This window comes from Haliaeetus albicilla, chromosome 11 (assembly GCF_947461875.1).
Source record: "Haliaeetus albicilla chromosome 11, bHalAlb1.1, whole genome shotgun sequence".
In the NCBI taxonomy this organism is placed as follows: Eukaryota; Metazoa; Chordata; class Aves; order Accipitriformes; family Accipitridae; genus Haliaeetus; species Haliaeetus albicilla.
This window is the reverse complement of record NC_091493.1, coordinates 7,712,541-7,730,826: the sequence shown is the minus strand read 5'-3', so window position 1 is coordinate 7,730,826 and position 18,286 is coordinate 7,712,541. Positions and strand designations below refer to the sequence as shown.

General features: G+C 42.2%; 1 protein-coding gene across 2 annotated transcripts in view; it reads right to left on the bottom strand.

Annotated features, from left to right (window-relative positions):
* ANK3 (ankyrin 3) overlaps positions 1–13,370 on the bottom strand; it is a 381,574-nt gene extending 368,204 nt beyond the window's left edge. For both annotated transcript variants that reach the window (XM_069796003.1, XM_069796006.1), the window contains exon 1: positions 13,124–13,370. In XM_069796003.1, coding sequence (XP_069652104.1) covers positions 13,124–13,180 — 57 coding nt within the window. In that variant the 5' untranslated portion in view covers positions 13,181–13,370. The remainder of the gene's footprint in view (positions 1–13,123) is intronic.
* Between the last annotated feature and the right edge of the window lie 4,916 nt (positions 13,371–18,286).

Below are 18,286 nucleotides of genomic sequence, written 5' to 3'. Positions count from 1 at the left end.
GGGAAGCGCAAGACACCTACATATTGGCAGAGGTTTTTGGAGGAACTGCAGTCCTAGAGGCACTGCTCACAGTCAGTGACTGGCAATAAAGATTCAGCCTCCCCTTTTGCTCTCCTGGCCCCATACGCTAACCACACAGATGCAGTACACATTTCTCTATCTTAAGTTCTATATCCTCATTTCACGTTGGGTTGCCCTGTTACGCAGGCCACAACACTAAATACAAAAAAATGCAGAGAGAGATGTTTTTGTCAATGATCACCAGGAGTTAAACAGTCACAGTTAAAAACAGACAAGAAGAAAAATTTCAGATGAGTGCTTGACAGCATTTCCGCAAATCTCAAAGAGCAGAAAATGCTTTTTCACCACAGACCTTTGCAAAAAAAGGTTAGGATTTTAGGAAAACCTGACAGCAATGCTGTAGATGGTCCTCTCTGGTTTGGCACTCACAACAAGACTATAAGACGTCAGAGCATACAGCAGTCCCAGAAAGCCCTGAGCTCGCTCACAGTAGTATTCAGGAGTTCCCTATAACACTAATGGAAAAAAAAGAGTCAAGATTTCAGAAGAGAAAGGAAACATCAGTTTTCAGGGTTTTTTTTTTTTGGAAGGAGATTCAGTGGGCTTGAGAAGGTAAGACTGTAGCTTACTCCACTAGGACACAAGTCTTATTTCAGTAGAAGCTGGGGGGATTCCTAGTAATATAAATTCAAGGATGGCCTTTCTCTTACAGGCTTTGTATGAACAGACATTTGAACCCAACAGAACTACTTTTGTATGTGTTTTTACTCAAGGACAGAGAGGAGAACAACATCAAACAGTGCAAGTTTTATCATTATCTACCTAATCACTACAAAAGATAACAAAAAAAATTGATGTTGAAGTAGAGAAGGTTCCTGTAATGTCAGTTACAAAGAGACCCACTCCAGCACCCTTAATCAGCTTCAAGACTTCTATCAATGTCAGCAGGTTTCTGAGGCCAAGCTTTGTTTGGCATGGTTCATTAAATATAAGGCTATTTCTTAATGACCGGCTTCCTGTTCCAGATTAACTGCAAGCACAGCCAAATACATTTAGGTATACAGGGGCAACAGTAACACCTCCATCGCAAGCAGCAAAAACAAACAATAAAGCTTCCATGCAACCATAGAAGACAGCATCTGAACACTCAGGACCTGACAGAAGTGCTAGTAGAGCAAATACTCAGAACTGCTGAAGGTACCACTGATGAACAGGAAAGACTGAGATTAATCCATCTTCTACCCCCTCTTCTGTCGAATCGCTCATCTTCCAGAACCCATGCCCTGTAAGACCCCTCCTTCCTTCATTAACATGCCCCAGTATTCTAGGTTGAAACTCTTGCAAGGTGGCTGCCAAGCAGGTATACAAGCCAGCAGGACAGAGATGAGCAGCTGGAGTCAGTTTCAAGCACCAACATCATGATGGTAGAAATAATTTGGCTGCTGAGACCTCCTACCAATATTATCCACCCTAATGATCTGGCCACATATACCGACTGGTTATCTGCTCCCTTTGTTTCATATCTCCGTGACACTTCTTTCCCAATTATTATTATGCAAATCTCAAATACATACTTTAAAATATATTTTTATATATAAAAATTATGTATATACATATATCATTCACTTATTCCTCTAAATATTTCAACTCTAGAATTCCAGCAGCTCTGAAAAGTTGTTCTACATTTCATCCCAATCTTTTCTCCAATCAAATCTGAAAAAATAGACATTGATTTAAAAAGAAAAAAAATCTGTCCTTCCTCAATACTGCTATCACTATTTTCCCTGGTCATTGTATCACCTAAATTAGTATCCCACAACTGGATCATATAGTCTGTTATTACAAGGAGCTGCATTTCTTCCAACTCTGGTGACAGCCACTGCCATTCAGCACCTATGAGAAGTCAAACCAGTCAGCAGCTCTGCACACACAAGGGACAGAGCCAATTCCACTTCCTCAGCTGTGCATACTCTGCCACAGTATGAAGAGCAGAGAAAAGCTTAACATAGTGATTGACTGTGATGAGTATGGATGTCAACAACTAAAGGCTGTGATCCCATTAAATACAAATATGCAGCTTCTATAAAGAAGTCTTGCTAAGAAATAACAGGATTGCATTTTTTGTTTCAGCCAATAGGAGTGATCACATACAGCAGCAGCCACACAACAGTTTCTTTTCATCCTTTAGAGACAGTAACAGTAAAATTTAATTTTTTTAGTATATTTTTATTATAGTAGCTGTCCCACTACTGTTATTTTAACAGAATTTGCTGTATGAAATTTACTATAACATGAGGACACATTTCCAGGAAGGTTAAATTTGTTTGTGCATTATACTTAAAAATACACAGCTTACATCAGTGCTTTCCAAGGTTCTTAAATTCTGAAAGTTTGGAGTTCTTCTGAAGAGTACTGTATAAAGTTTTAACTGACAAAAAACCCTAGCAAGGACTCTGAGTGACTAGTGCAGCTGGATTTGACATACTTACATCAGCAACAACTGTCACAAACAAGAACAAAGAGGTTTTACATAATAAAACAGAAAACATTCAAGTGGTTTATTTACACTAGTATTGAAGGTTCTTTCAGATACTAGTGTCTTTCATGCAGAAAGCTTCACATGCTTATCATACTAAACTGCCAAAATAATCTGCAGTGCATAGAATTGGCACAAAAATAAGCAGATGATGAAATTACAGGTGTCCAAGACAATTACTTCTCCTTCCATGGAGCAATGTGAATGGTATTCCCTTTTGTTGCTTAACTGTTACAGTCCAGCTAAACATACCATGCAGCTGACTAAAAATTATCATACTTTAGACTCTTTCATTACAATACACTGGCTTTGTTAAGCATAGCAAAAGCACGGCATAAAAGAAACATTAACCATAAAATGCACAAGCTCTATGGAATTTGCTGTTACTCATGAGTATCTCTTTACACATATTCCTTTTAAGATTATCCATAGTGGATATGTAAAACAGGTCCTGTTTCTAAGCTTTTTTCCTCCCCAATATCTAGCCTTTGCAATAACCTTATTTGGCATATCCCCCCCCCCCCCCCCCCCCCAAGCAGGGAATATATTTGAGCTCAGTACATTTGCTTGTCAAGCTATAGATCACTACTGAATATTATATTTTCTTTTATTTCAGTTTGATCAAGAGAATATTGTTTGATACCACCACATTCTTTAACAAGTTCTTTAGGAAGATGGACACATTAAAAGACAAAGGAAAGAGACTGCAGAAGAGACATGCATTTTGTTAGAATTATGATGATTGGAACAAATGCAACATAAAATGAAGAGTCCTTAATCTTTTCAGAGGCATTTTGTTACCTACTTGTATCACTGTAACAAGCAATTCTAAACTGCTTATAACAATCCATTATAATTCATTTGCAGAATAAAGGACACTTCACTTTGAAAGCAGTTTAAATTTAGCCAAAAAAAAATGTGGTTGTTTATCTTGTAAAACCAAATCTGTCACAGTGAAACTATACTAGTATCAAAACAAACACAGCACAATCATTAAAGTGGGGAGAAAGAGCCACATAGATAAGCAAAAGTATTAAACCTGCCAAACAGGGACAAGATGAGACAACTTTTAAAGGGCAATTACAGGGAACACTACCTAGAATTATGATTCTCTTGGAGAAAAGTTGTTTCTTTAGCTGTATCATAGACTTCCTGACGGGCACATGAATGTTAATAAAATATGAAAATACTGGTATGCCAGCAATATTGGCATTCCCATTTACTAAATCAATCAGCTCATAATAATCACCAAAAATTGGAAGCTGGGTTATTGTCCACACGAGACACAGATTGAGACAAATATTTGGAAGAGCAATTACAAGCAGCACAAATTCCACTGTCCTCTCCCACACGAGCCCAAAGGATGGATATCCACAGAGAGCTGCTGATGGTGATGGAGAGGGGCAGGAGGAATGTTAACAATCTTCCCCTTTTGACCCACATCAAGGCTGAGATCACAAAGTGGCTTTGCAGGGATGGAGTCCATGAAAAGAAATACAGGCCACACACAGGAAAGTATGCTGAACTGACACAGACTGATGCATATACATTCCTCCTCCCCCCCCTTTTTTTGGGGGGGGGGGGCAGGGGACGGACAGACTTGATTTATTACTGTATTAGAACAGTAGACTATATGTCATCTTTATCTCAAGACTATTGCTGTTTTTCACAAGTCTTGATAAACCAGCTTCGTTTAGGACTTACTGACCCTGTTATTGCATTGCTAGTCCCAGACTTTTCAAACCACTAAACCAAACAGGTAAACACACGGCTATTTTCCATACCCTTCCAGAAAGATATTGTTTCCAGTGAGTTTCCCCAGAACACAGGATTAGCTCCTACATGAAGATCATTGGAAAAAAGCCTATTACTCCTCAGACTCGTCACATTGTTTCTGAATGTATTCAGCTTGCTACCTCTGACATCTGAGTTTTAAACAACACAGTGCTTATTTATGAAATATTACATCACATCACAGAAATCAGAGAAAAGTCTCAATGTATTTACATAACACTTTCTGCAGCAATGAAACCAGGTAGCAAAGCATCTGCCCTGCTCCCCTACTACTCCCTGCCACAACATTGCTACAGTCCATCTCTCCCCAACTACAGAAACAGAACACTTTTCAAAACTGTGCTGTAAGCCACATCATCAAAATGACTAAAGACTGGAAAAAAAAAAGTTTAACCTGTATCAATATAAAGAAAAGCAATAACTTCAAGAACAAGAGTACCTTACTGAGTTCAAATCTTTTCACAAAGTGATGTCAGAGGGAAAGAAGACAGTAAACAGACAGGCTTTTTAGCAAAGGATTGCAAGGATCACCAGAGCACAGTAGATTTAATGCACCGAGGGAGGGGAAAAAAAAAAGAAGAAAAAAAACCACAGAAAAGATAGAAGTTCTCTGCTGTGTTAAGGTATTTGGAACTAGGGCACTGGAATGGGATGTTGAAGCTACAGGTTGAGGTCACAACTGAGGACACAAGCACCGAGTCTAAGACCAAGCAAGCCTCAGGTTAATTAAGCCCTGTGAGCTACATATGCTCCTGAATATAAAAGCTGAGCACCTGCACTGGTTGGTCCTGCTCCAACATGGCAAACTTTTTAAGAGGCAGATGCCATTCTTGCCTTTTCCTTATTCACTGTAACTTGTTCCCACCAGAGGCTCCTATCCCAGAGTAAGGCTGATTCATGCATTTGCAAACTCATGACCTGTGAAATGATTTGCCTTCTCAGACACAAGCGTACGTGCTCTCTCTGCAGTATTCTTTGAGCAGGAGCAAGCAGAATCAAGGCATAGAGAGGAATAAGAAAGGAAATTGGCTCTGCCATCAGAGATTTAGAACACTGAATCACACCTACAGATCATTCACTTACAAAATGGGGTCATGTCTGTGGCACAACAAGTCATTACTTGTAAAAGTGAATGTCACAGAAGGAGCAAGTCCACATCCTGAAACATGCTGGGCTTGTTCTCATCTTTGCCAGGTTGCAGGTACAGTACCCTAAGAATTTGAGCTGAATTCTCCAAATAAAGTAACGAAGGCTTATGAGGCTGTGACGAAAAAAATAGAGGCAGCTTCTTATTCAACAGTGTGGAAGTGATGAGGCAAAGTATGCTGTTATGGAGACTGAGGTTAAGTAAAAAGCAAGCTGCCTATACTACCTCAGTCAGAGCACAGAGCAGCTGCTCCACATTGTACTAGAAAGGACACTAAAAGCAAGAACTTTGGACATGTTGGTGCAGTTTAAAGAAACACATAACAAAAAGTTTAAGGCCAGATACTCAGAAGCCATGTGGATATTTAACTTTTCCTAATTTAAAGCCCAACAAAACTTAAAACACAATCGCTTCATAGCTATTTTGCCTAAAATCTCCAACAACTTTAAGACCAAGTCTAGGTGCATGTAATGTTCTCAGGTGAAGTGTTTTAAGAGGCTGGTTAAGAGTGTCTTCCATCTTTGACTTCCTTTACCTCATCACTTACCACACCGTAAAGGCAACTTGCTCTACAGTTCTGGTTAATATATGTACCAGTTTGTGTACCTCATATTACACAAAGGAGTCATACAAGTAGATATATGGGGCAATAACATAATTACTGTGCCTTAAGCCTAATCTCTGATGAGAGATAGTTGCTTACAGAAATGGCCTAAGTTACCTACGAAAACAAAAGAAAACCAAAACCACCACCAAAATAACACACACCATGTAGTTTCTCTTTTTAAATAAGTTCTAGAACTCAGAGGTACCCCCCCCAACATCTTTTTTATTTTTACAGTTATCAATAGAATGTTTTCCCTTATAGAAGGCCACTGAGGTCACTGGAGGGTAAGCAATAAAGAATTTTAAGTTTTGAAAAAGTTACCAAATTTATTCATTGCTATAGGTTTTCCTTCAAAGATTATTGTAAAGTCACTACTACTCTTTCTGGTTTTGCCAAGTTAATTAACCACTCCCTTACCCATCACATGACTATTACTATATAAGTATACTACTTTTACTTTTTAATATTACAGAATGCTTCTACCTATAATTGGATGACTCTTCTTTAGAAGTCTTTTTTCTTTCCCAAGAATGCAGTATTGATTGTTAGAACAGAAAGCCAGATGACTCACCTTTTATGTTAAGTTTTTAGTGTTTTATTATGCCCCAAAGACATAAGTTAAAGAGCATACTAGGGTCACTTGGCCTTGTATACTTCCCCCTCCCCATTCACAAGACTCATTCTTTACCACCTCACCCAAATGCCTCAACAAACTTTATGCATCAATCCCAAAGACACCTTCATGAAAGGGTCTCTTGTGCAGTACAGAAGCAAAACAGTCTGCTTCTTGGGATTCCTCCACAGCACAAAAAGGAAGCTCCAAAATAATGGGAAAGAAGTGAAGAAACAAGCAAAATTCTAATGATTCAAATTAACTGTACTCAATAAGCAACACCTGCAGTTCTGCTGCTTACCTCCTCCACTCCTCCCCAATAAGCCTTGCTTTCCCATTACAAAAGCCTGACTTTTATGCTTTTAAAATCTATTGTGGGTTCACTTACAGGGCAGACTCATCTCGGCAAGAAAAGGAAAGGGTAAAACTAATTATCAATTTTTTTTCAGCTTTGTCACATCTATTCTCTGGTATGACTGGGAGTTCTTTGCACAGAAAGTCCAGCGATTTCAGGACAAATTTTCTTTGAACCAGTCCTAAAGCGAAACAGGTGTTTTGAGGAAAATGAACCTGCACAGAAACTGCTCTGTTGCCCGAGGCTGGACTGAACTATTAACGTGACAGAAATGAGTCCGCAATTAGAGAGTGGAAAAGAGAAATTAATGAAAAACTCCCCCCACCACAAAAGTGAGAACAAGAAACAGAAAAGCAGATAATGTTTTAAGACCAAGAGACACACAACAAAAATTTACAGAATAGTAAATTGAAGTAAAAACAAACGAGGCATTTGCATATAACATTTCTATGAAAATGGAGGTTTTCTACCACAGAAGACTTCAGATTTCTAACTTTCAAATTCAGAAGAAAAATAGAGACAGCTGCCTGAACATCTTCCTAATGCTAAGTAATTCCTCACCAACTGCATAATCAGCACCCTCAATACAATAACAGGCAGAAATTCTGACCCCACAAAAAATAAAAGCAGAACAACTTCTGTTGATTATTAGGTCAGGGTATGGTCATTCATAACCTTTCCAATTTCTACTTTTTCATAGAGCAAACTGTCATGGAAGCTAGAGAATCCATATTCCTTTCTTTAAAAGAAAAAACACACACACACTTAAAATATAGTACTAGTAACAGTAGCACACAAAGATCAAACCTAACTTACACCTGTTCTACACAAGTTATCTGAAAATGACCTCTATTAGGATTGTTTTAAAAATACTTTCCAAAACAGATGCTATATCACAGAGGTTTTAAAACCTAAAACCAAGTCTCTACGAAGACTTTTAGTAAGAAACAAGCTCTCATATGACATGCATATGATATCAACTATTCTGCCATTGCAGAATGCTACTTTAGTTTCTCCTACTAAAAGGAGCTGTCATCACAACCTGTTTAAAATAATACCAAGCAGTGCAGCAGCTTAGCCAGCTCTTGCTTCATCACTAGCACACAGGGCAGATGGGAAGATTTCAGCCCGCAAACACTCCTCACTACATCTATGCAGAACTTCTTTCATTAGCTCATAACATTTTCTAAGTCATTATCAGACAGAATCGATAACAGCTAGTGATAAAGTCATGATGCATACTTCAGATATTATATGGAAACTTTGAACAATTTCTCCTTTGAAGGGCACCAACCTAAGTATGCCCTTGGAGAATAATTTTCTGACTTTTAAAAGGAGACTGAAGGAAATATGGTACTCTTTTTTTCTTCAACAAGTCAGCAGGAACTGAAGTTTTAAACTGACTTAATAGAAGAAATTATATTGTAATTAAGTAGCTAATACTAAATTCATTTTTGTGGGATGTCACAGGGGAGCATAGAAGGAAGAGCAGCCACTACCCCAAGACTAAATGGGATGTTTTTTACTCAAGACACTACTAAAACTGGGCGAGATTATAAGAGTACAGAGTCATCACATGAACAATGAGGCAGTGACTGAAACAAGCTGAGCACGGTTCATCAGAATTTCACCATCACACTAGTCAATATTTCAATAAAGCAATTTTCTTTGCTGTCCTCTTCATTCTTTATTCTCAACCTGTAACATAGCCTCTCTATATAGTCATACTGCATCCCAACAGCAAGGACAGCAGAAACATAATGCAAGCAACTATTATTTGCTGTGTATTTTATGTGACTGCTAAAGTAATTCAACAGTTGAGAGCAAGAGCTACTAGCACCAATCATCAAGCAGTACATGCAAGTTATCAAAAGAGTAGCAAAGTTTTGGCATTTCTTGACTACTGAAGATAAGAGTAACAGTTTGGAGCTCCTTCTTTTCCCCCTCTTCCCTAGATTAAAAAAAGAAAAAGAAAAAGCAACATTTTATTTCCAATTTTTGCCTGATTTCTCAATTTTTTCAGGGAAGAAAGGAATGGAATCCAAATTAGTTTTATCTCATTAAAGAAAAAATATTTAAAACTATTTTGAAGGATTCATTTCAGAAAATTCAAACTCCAAACCTCCCATTTTCCTTCTTAGACATGTCAGCATCATAAATACCTATTTAGCATTATACATTTCAGAATTCAAGCATAAAACCCACAGCAATATTTTATATTACCCTCATGCCCCAGGTTCTATGCCACTCTTTCCTTCTCTGGAAAAAGCTAACAAGTGCCATGAGCTGTTACAAAAAAAAAAAAAGGCTTCCTTGGACCAAGTTGTTGTCAAACTTCCTCAAAGAGCTAATGAAACTTTGCCTGATTAAATATTGCTTTTCTCAGAATTACGTAACATGCCAAGTCTTACTTTGTCATTCTGAGAGCCATGCCAACAGGAGTACAAGTACCATTATCAACAGCTTATCATGAAACCTAATGTATATGGCAAATATTCACACTTCAGAACACAAAGAGTGGCAAAAATAACTTTTAATGGGTAATCAACCACTGGATTAGTACATCAACAGTTTTTACATGGTGTCAAGAGCGCTGAATCTTGAGAAACAACAGTATGTAAGAACAGAAGTCCAGGAACTTTGGAGTAGAGAAAAAAAGCAAAGTTAAACTGCTAAAAATGTATGATAAAACCAGAATAGACAGCAGTGGCAGGAACTTGCCTATATTGAACGTTTGTCTAGAATTAAGACTCAGGTAGTCTGATCTGTATACTACACAGACAGACGGTTTCAGGGCTTGGGAGGGTTGTTTAACTACAGAACTACTATTTTCCCAGAAGTTTTCAATGATTGGAGAAAATTTAGGTTTATTATTGTTTTTCAGAGCAGCTATGATTGGACTTGCAGTCTTACAGATCACACTTGAAAGCTTATTTGTGAAATAAGTTTTCTACTGTAACAGTAAATTATTTTTATTATGCAAGTATAACATGGCTTTCGTATTGGAACAGTTTGGGGTTTTTTTTCTTCTCCTGCACAACAGTGTGACTACTGTCTCCCCTCTTTTCCCACCAATGCCTCAGTTTTAAGTTAATTGGCCAAAAAAAGTATAAGTTTCTCATTTCTAGAATTCAAAGTCAGATGTCCTACAAGCAGTAGACAATATCCAAACTTTCAGTACTGTAAATTGACCAGATATAAACACTACAGAACAAAAACACAGCACTGTCAGTGACCTACAAGCACCATTAACTTACTTTTAGGTGTTGACTTTTAAAAGTACTCAGTGTGAGGCTCAGAACTGTCACAGCAAAAGAACTATAAAGTGCATTCTACTCTTCCCATTGCTTTTTAAAAATACAAACTTCTGAACAAAACATTTTAGAATACATTGAAATGAAATAAAGAGCAATCAGAGCCATCCTAATAATTAACAGCAAAGTAGTACAGCAATATAAAAATATCTTTAATAGCAAGTTATCTTCTTTCTTATGCCTTTACAACAATTTTGACTCCCTCTGCAGAGCTTAGAAGTTATCTTAGGAAAAACTGGAAATAGAATTTAAAAAGGAAAATATTTATCCACATTTAATTATTCACATGAATTTGCAAATCACTGCATTATAGCAGCTAGATCTCATTGTCTCTAAAAAAAATATGGCCAATAAATTAGTATCTGGAAAAGATGGGAGAGGTGATAATTTTTTCAGTAATAAAAATCCCCAACCTTATTCTCTGGCAAGTATCAACAGAGCAATGGCATGTGATATCATTTTGTAACAGAAATCAAGCACTGAGCATTAGCAAATTCCCACATAAAGTATCTAGGAGATCAGAGTGAGATTTATGATGGCAGAAAAGATTCTTGTAAGGAACTCACCAAAAACACTGACTGTTTCAAAGCATGCCCCCATCTCCAACACCGGGGATTAATAGTCGGAGCATCTTACACACCCACCACACTTCATGGCAAAAAATACCCCCCAAAACCACCATACAAAAAGACACCCAAAAAGTTTAGAGCCTGACCTAACTGTCTTCTCAAATCAATGGGAAATCTGCTGCCCCTGATGGTCTGAAAGATCAGAGTCCAGAAGACAAAGCTGAGTCTCCCCAACAGTCCAGAGGCTAGTCCAAGCCCGAGATGTAACGTAGTTTGGAGGCTGAGCACAGTCACCTTCTTTAAGTACTTGGTGTTTCAACGCTTTCAACATAGCCTAGGTTATAAACCTTTCAGAATAAATTTGGAAGATGCCCACTTTGTGAACCCACAACAGGTCACATCATCTCCATTTATCCTTGAGCCAACTGTTGAAAGAGAGGAAGCAAAAATGCCTGGAGTACCAACACCACAGTAAGAAATGCTGTCTTCACATCCTAGAAGCTCTCCTTCAAACACAGGTCTCGGGAAATGAAGTGATGGGCAGGGGGAACAGCAGCTTGCTGAGCCAGAACTTAGAGGACCTGACTACCAGAGCAGTGCTTTACTTACAGTTGATCAGTCCTCTTGGAGTGTTAATTTACATTCCATTTTAAAGCATGAAGACTGGACAGATTTGAGGGAAAAGCATGAGAAACCATAGTGCTCTACAATGAAAGAGATAACTGGACAGCTATTAAATGTTCCAAGTGGTAGCAAAACTGATGTTAAAAGCAGGGAGGTTTAATGATTCAAAAGATACTAACTTCACCAAAAAAAAAGTTACAAGGATAAAGCTTATTCACCCTTGATTAATTAGACCTTTAATCTTAGAGTTTTCAGTTTTAGTTTCAGGAGTTCTGGGCATATAGCCCCCCGCCCCCCCCAAAATCATTCACATTTATCATACTTTCCCAATCCCTTAAAACTTACTTCAGCTGGGACAAGTGTCATTTTGCTGGTCAGACATTGTGTAATAGGCCAACATGTGCTCTTTTTCTCCCCTGAGAACACAAGTCTTTGCAGTTAAAATTGACTATGCCATTTGCGTTCAGCAAGAAGAACATCGGCCCAGTCCACTCACTCATGACACAAGGCAGCATTTTAAGAGCAATAAACAGAAAGCCATCACATTGAATACCTAAGGGACACACAACACAGTAGCAAAACTCCTCCACCTGACCCTGTGGCCTGGGTCTAACCACTGTGGAGGAGGGAGGATTGGGGAGAAAAAACAACTCCCGTAGCTGCCTGCGCCACATTGCAACAAAGCCTTCCACAGCACCTTCTCTTCACCCACCCCGCTGCCAGCAAAAGCGACGCTGAAGCCGTTTTGAGTCGGACACCCCTTCGATACCCCCCAAGTGACGGGGTGTAAGCCAGCCACCACCTGCTTCCCCAACAGTGACCCGCAGGCCCGGGTGCACGGCCGGGTGCCAGGCGAGGACGGCTGCAACTCTGGCCCTCGCCCAAGAGGGTTTTCAGCCTCCATCCCAGAAGCACGTCGCTGTTTCCCGACTGAGGTGTGAAAACAGACAAGCAAAGCACATGCAATACCCTAACTCGTTAACAGCGCGTTGAAGCGCCTTATTTCCTAAAAGCGCAGGCGTTAACGTGCAGTCACGCTGTTGTTCTCAAAGACGTTTTTGCCACCTTTTACCTCAGGAGACTCAGAGCAGCGCGACTCTCCCGCAGCCAGGCGGCAGGGGGAGGCCGGGCCCGGCCAGGGGCGCCCGTTTGCGGCGGGGAGAGGCGGCTCGGCTCGCCCTGTCCGCTTCCAGCCTTCACACCCGGGCCGGGCAAAGCCGGCCGTGGCGCCCCCGCTCCCCTCCCGGCGGGCCGCCCGGAGCCGGCGCTGACAGGGCGGCGACCGTTAACGGCGGCGGTAGCGCGAGCCACCACCCCCCCACACCACCCCGCCCGCTGCGCGCGCCCCGCCGCAACCGCCGCCCGCGAGACGCCGTCGGTGTCGCCGCTCGCAGCCTCCGCGGGCGCTTACCCCGCTCTGCCCGGGAGCGGCGAGGAGGAGGAAAGAAAGAGGAGGAAAAGGCAGGAGGAGCCGCCGGTACCGGCGCCCCTGCCCGCACCCCGCCCGACGGCAGTGGTGCGGGACGGAGGGCTGCGCGCTCACCTGGTCTCTGCCGCCCCGTCCCGCGGGACGGGAGGAGGAGGAGGAGGAGGAGGCCATGTTGCAGCGCTCCCAGGCACCTCACCTCGCCCAGCGCGGGGGCAGAGCCGTCCCGGGCTCACCCCCACCAGCGGGCGGGCCTGCCCCTTACCGCCGCCCCCTCAGGTGGAGCCGGGCCCCGCCGGTTCCTCTTCTCCCGCGGCAGGCAGGGGAAGGGCGGGCACGCTCGGCTCCCGGGGCCCGGCCACCCGCTCCGGGGGCCCGGCCGGCCGCCCTCCCCATCCCGTCCCGTCCCGCCCCGTCGCCGGGCAGCGGGGCGCGGCCTGGCGGCTGCAGCCCCCGACGGCCGCAGCCCCCGACGGCCGGGAGCTGCCGGCGCTCCCCAGCGCCGGCAACGGGATGGCTTGAGGGGAGGGGGCGCCCCGAAGTCTCCCCCGCGGGAGGACGGCTGCTACGGCGGGGCTCTGAAGGGCCAGCGCCGGGCCGAGCCGCCCCTGCGCCGCGGCTCACCTGGAAACGGCGGCCTGCGGCAGGGCAGGTCGGGCGGTTGGGTTACCCCTCCTTTCTGCCTGCGGATCGCTCTGGAGGATGCGGTTCGGGGAGCCCAGCTGAAGTTTCTTGAAGAAAATTTAAAAGCCAGCCAAATCCTCTAGCTTGGCGCTAATGAATTCCTCGCCGAAGTTAAAGGATTGCCGCTGGTTTTCCATAATGAGTTCTACAGGTGTAGTGTGTTTACTATAATGCAAATTCAAAGTCACTCACGTGTGAAAAGTAACAGGAGAACGAACACCTCACGCACTGAGTGCAATCGGGAGCTGCTCCTATGGGTAACGATTAGCTGATACCCGCTCATAACGCGCTTGAGCCTGGGTCAGTCGGTCCGGGGGGGTTCCCCCCCCTTCAGTCAAAGCTGATGGCTGTGCAAACCTCACACACGAGCTGCTGCATGGATCAAAGCAGTAGTTCTGCTTGTAGTTTTTCTCAGTATTAAAAAAATATTTTAATCGATCTTATTGACGTGTGTTTTATCACAGCACTTGCAGTTGTGAAAGTATTGATAAAAGCAATGAAGATTATTCTAGGCTTGATTTAAATGACATCATCTTACTTTTCCTCCCCTCTCAAAAGCCTGTTCTGGTGCACCAACCTATTCTCCTGTTTTCATTAGAACTTGATTTGCCAATTAGCAGCCGTTAAACACAACAAATGCTATTAGGTGCTAGTTTACCTAGAAATATTACTGATAACAGCTTAATCCAGTTACTTTTTACTACAACGGGCTTTAGTCCTGTAGATGCAATTTACAAAGTGAACACCCAGCTGTATAAACTGACTATAGGTGTTTATACATCTTTGTGATACTATGTAACTAATTGCTTCTCTTTCTCTCTATTTTTCTTGGTATATAGAACCAAATAAAAATATTTAACCAAAGACCTTGGCTGTGTCTTATATGGAGAAGTTAATTCCTCCAAATGTCTTCATCCCTCTTAGTTTGGATGTGACTCATTTCCTCAGCCCACTCGGGGAACCAGGAGCTAGAGGAGTTGAGGAAAAAAAGGATCACAACCTCCACGTTGGCTTAAAGAAAGCGTGAAGCAAGGCTGGCCATGTTTAGGAATGAGCGGTACTATCGCTGGCAGTGGCAATTAGAAGCTCTGTGGCTGGGCCACACGCTATTTTTATACAACTCACATACCACGCCATCACTGTGTACCACCTTCCATCTTTCTTTAGGAAGGAAAATTATGAAGACTTAAATGGAATTTGCAGACTGAAAAAGAAAATAACACCTTAAGGAAAAAAAAATATCATTTTTATTTGAAGTGAAAAGTTCTGTAATTCTACTCTCACAACAAATAGGAAGAAGAATTTTTAAACAAATTCAAGTGTGACATGTAGATGTAAATCCAGAGTCCATTTCCACAGGCTTACATACCTCACTTGTCTCGTCTATACTCTCACCTGGAAGAGTACATCTTCTTTTTTGGCATCTGAAATGATACCTGGAGGGAAGAAAAAGTTAACTTCCCTTACTTCAAGAGAGGTTTCGGGTCAGGCTTCCCAGATGGAGGTTTGGAATTTAAATATGCCATTGCAGTGCATTTGATCTGGTAGAGTACAGTAGCAGGTGGTTGTCGTAAGATGAAAAAAGGATAAATGGATAATGAGCGCAGAGAAAACCTGAGGTAATCGGAAAAAAAGAGTATTATTTGTTGAAATGAAACAGCTATACCAGCAAACAGATTTTTAGCTAGCGTAATTGTCTCTACCTGAGGAAGGTTGCTGACAGAGTTATATTGCTACAGCTATACTGACAGAGCCTTAGATTTGGACAAAGCCTAAGGGAATGGGGCTTGAGATTGCCTTGTTCAGCTGGAGGGCTCTGCTAACCAGCCCTCTCATTTACCCCAACACCAGTCTCCTCCAACCATGGGGGACTGCTCACCTACATCAGGGCTAAGGGCTGAACTCCGTGTGTAACTCTGAATGCACCTCTCCTGCTCTCGTACACCCAAACAGCAATTAAAAAGCAGTTTATGAGCTTCTGCCACTTTTCTTCTCGGCTTGAAAGCCATGTGAAATGCAAAAACTAAAATCAGGAAGCAGCCACCTTTTCCTAAGGTTGGTTTTACTCGGGTCAGGAGTGAAAGCTTTGCCCAACTGAAGTAAATGGGAGTTTTGCCAATGACTTTGGTGGAGCCTGGATTTTTGCCCAGATGCTCTAGAGAAACAAAAAGTGCTTTTTTCTTTTTCTTCCCCTCCCCCTCCCCTCCCTGGCTTGGTACCTATGCCCTGTTCACCTTTCTTGTTTAATTACAATTATTAAAACAAAATCCAGGTTGGGTGTTTGTAGGTATTTCTCTAGAACCAGCTGTGTGTCTCACGCTAAAGGAAGAGCTCCAGTGACAGTGAAGCATTCCCTACTGTGGGACAGGAGTACAGCAAAGCCAGAGCTGAGGGAAAGTTTTGGACTTTACATCCAGGGACTGCACATGCTTCAGCCTCTGAAGGCCAACGCCAACACGCTCACCGGGGACTCTGCGCATCCCGCTGTTCCTCTCACAAGCTCCCTTGCGCACCGCGGTCTCTGCTCGCTCCTCTTCGTGTGCTGCTGCAAAGTTCATGGTAGAACTTCCACGGATTTCAAATTCAGCCACTGTTTCCTCCAGGAAGATACAAGCCCATGAATAACCACCACAATGATGTTTCCTTTTACCTACAATTGCATAATTTGAAATGAAGGGATGGTTTATGATATTTGTTATTGTAATCATATCAATGATTAGCGGTTTTTAGGTAAAAAAGTCTCCGTGTTTCTTGATAGCAGGAACTGTCCTGCATAACAAGAGGCATTTAACAGGTTGAATGCCTGTGAATGCATCTGAGCTATGTGTTAAAGAGATATCATGTCTCTAATATTATTTTCCTAAATGGTACTAAATCTCTCCTACTGTACTTTTGCATTGTCTTACTAACAAAACAATCCTTTGTTTTTAATAAATGTTAAAAGAAGATAATCAATGTTTGTATTTATCTCCTTCTGAGTACAGTGAACACAACCTATTTTAGATACCCTCACTAGTATTCACAAACCAGTTGACCTTTTTTAATCACATCATTATGTAAAAGACAGAATACACTTGCTCTCTTCCTTACAGTGACGCTATTACTGAGGAGAATATGATTAATATATGAAAGACAAGACGATATTGACTCTTGCAGCTGCCCTCTACTCAGCATAGAAGGAGTTGTTCAGAGTATTACACTGGGTTCTTAGCCACAAATACAACTGGAACACTATAATACAAGCTTGGCATTGTAGGTCTGATCCTATATGCCTTACACAAAGAGCATTGCAGTTCAACCAAGTGGAAGTTTTGGATGCCAAAGAGGTTTCAATACACATGCCTTTTGCCCATTTATATAAATAAAATGGTAATTAACATCATATTGTCAGGGTAGACCTAGATTCCTTTGCTGTTTACCTTTGAGTTTTCCCTCCGTTTTGCACTTGGATCCATGTTTTGCTGTAAAGGGGAGCAGCAGTCCTAGGGATTCCCACATCTGTCCATCTGTGACTCAAATGTCTGTAGGCTCACTGCTACTATTCCTTCAAGCAGAACAGTAAATCCCTTCAAACGCAAAAGTCAACACAAAAGTAGTTGTAGCACTCGTCTCAAGCAGTATCATTAGCTACTGCTGTATCTAAAGCAACGATCAACCCAAGATAAGCACTATCCAGTCAGAAAGGAGATGTGATTTGTATCTTAAGGATACGCAGACAACGGCGAGAGGGAGGAAAATGCTAGGTTAAGCAGAACTGTTAGACTGATATTTGACAAATTAATGCCATGACAGGCCTATACTTACATGTACTCTGCCTCGTAAGCAAGAGCTTACTGTTATACAGAGGGACAGAGAAAGCGAGTGCAGAGAGCATGGGCATGGAGAACATAGCACCTCTGTCAGCGTACACGGAACTATGCCATGCACAACTGTGCTGTGAAGTGACAGGGACAAGCTGAAATCGTCATAAGCTGCTTTCGGTCTATACCCACCCTCATGGCCACTGAGCACTCTTAGCACGCACTAAGGGCGAAGCAGCCTCCGCTGCTCCTGAAGAAAACCACTGCACACAATGGCACTCTCCGTTGCTATAAGGTGTTGGTACGCAGCTACTAGTCCATCGAACACAGAGACCGTGGCAAAGTAATTTCCCTGAGCTGCTTACCTGTGATTAAGCCAGCACAATTGGTGCAGTGAATCACAAGAGCAGAAGCGAAGGCAGGGGCAGTTAATGCTGGGCTTCGAGTGCAATGGCAGTGGGATGGATCTCCAAGCCATCCACCTCCTAGGTTTTTTCTAATGGTATCAGAAAAGGCTAAACTTGTCATCTCAGGCACCAGCTGAGGGGACCACCACCTCGCACAGGTCATGGCGTTGCATGCCACTGGCTTGTGGAGCAGCCTCCTCGTGTGTGAAACAGAAGTAAGGCTGCCAGGCTCCTGGGTAAGAGAGAGCGGTTGTCCTTCGACCAGCTTTCCTTCTGGTGCCTCCTGGTCTTCGCCACTCAAAACTCGTGAGGCAATAGGATATATGGAAAAAGAAGTATTCTCAAAGAATTTGAAAATTCAGTGAGCACTCTGAGAAGGAACGGTTAGT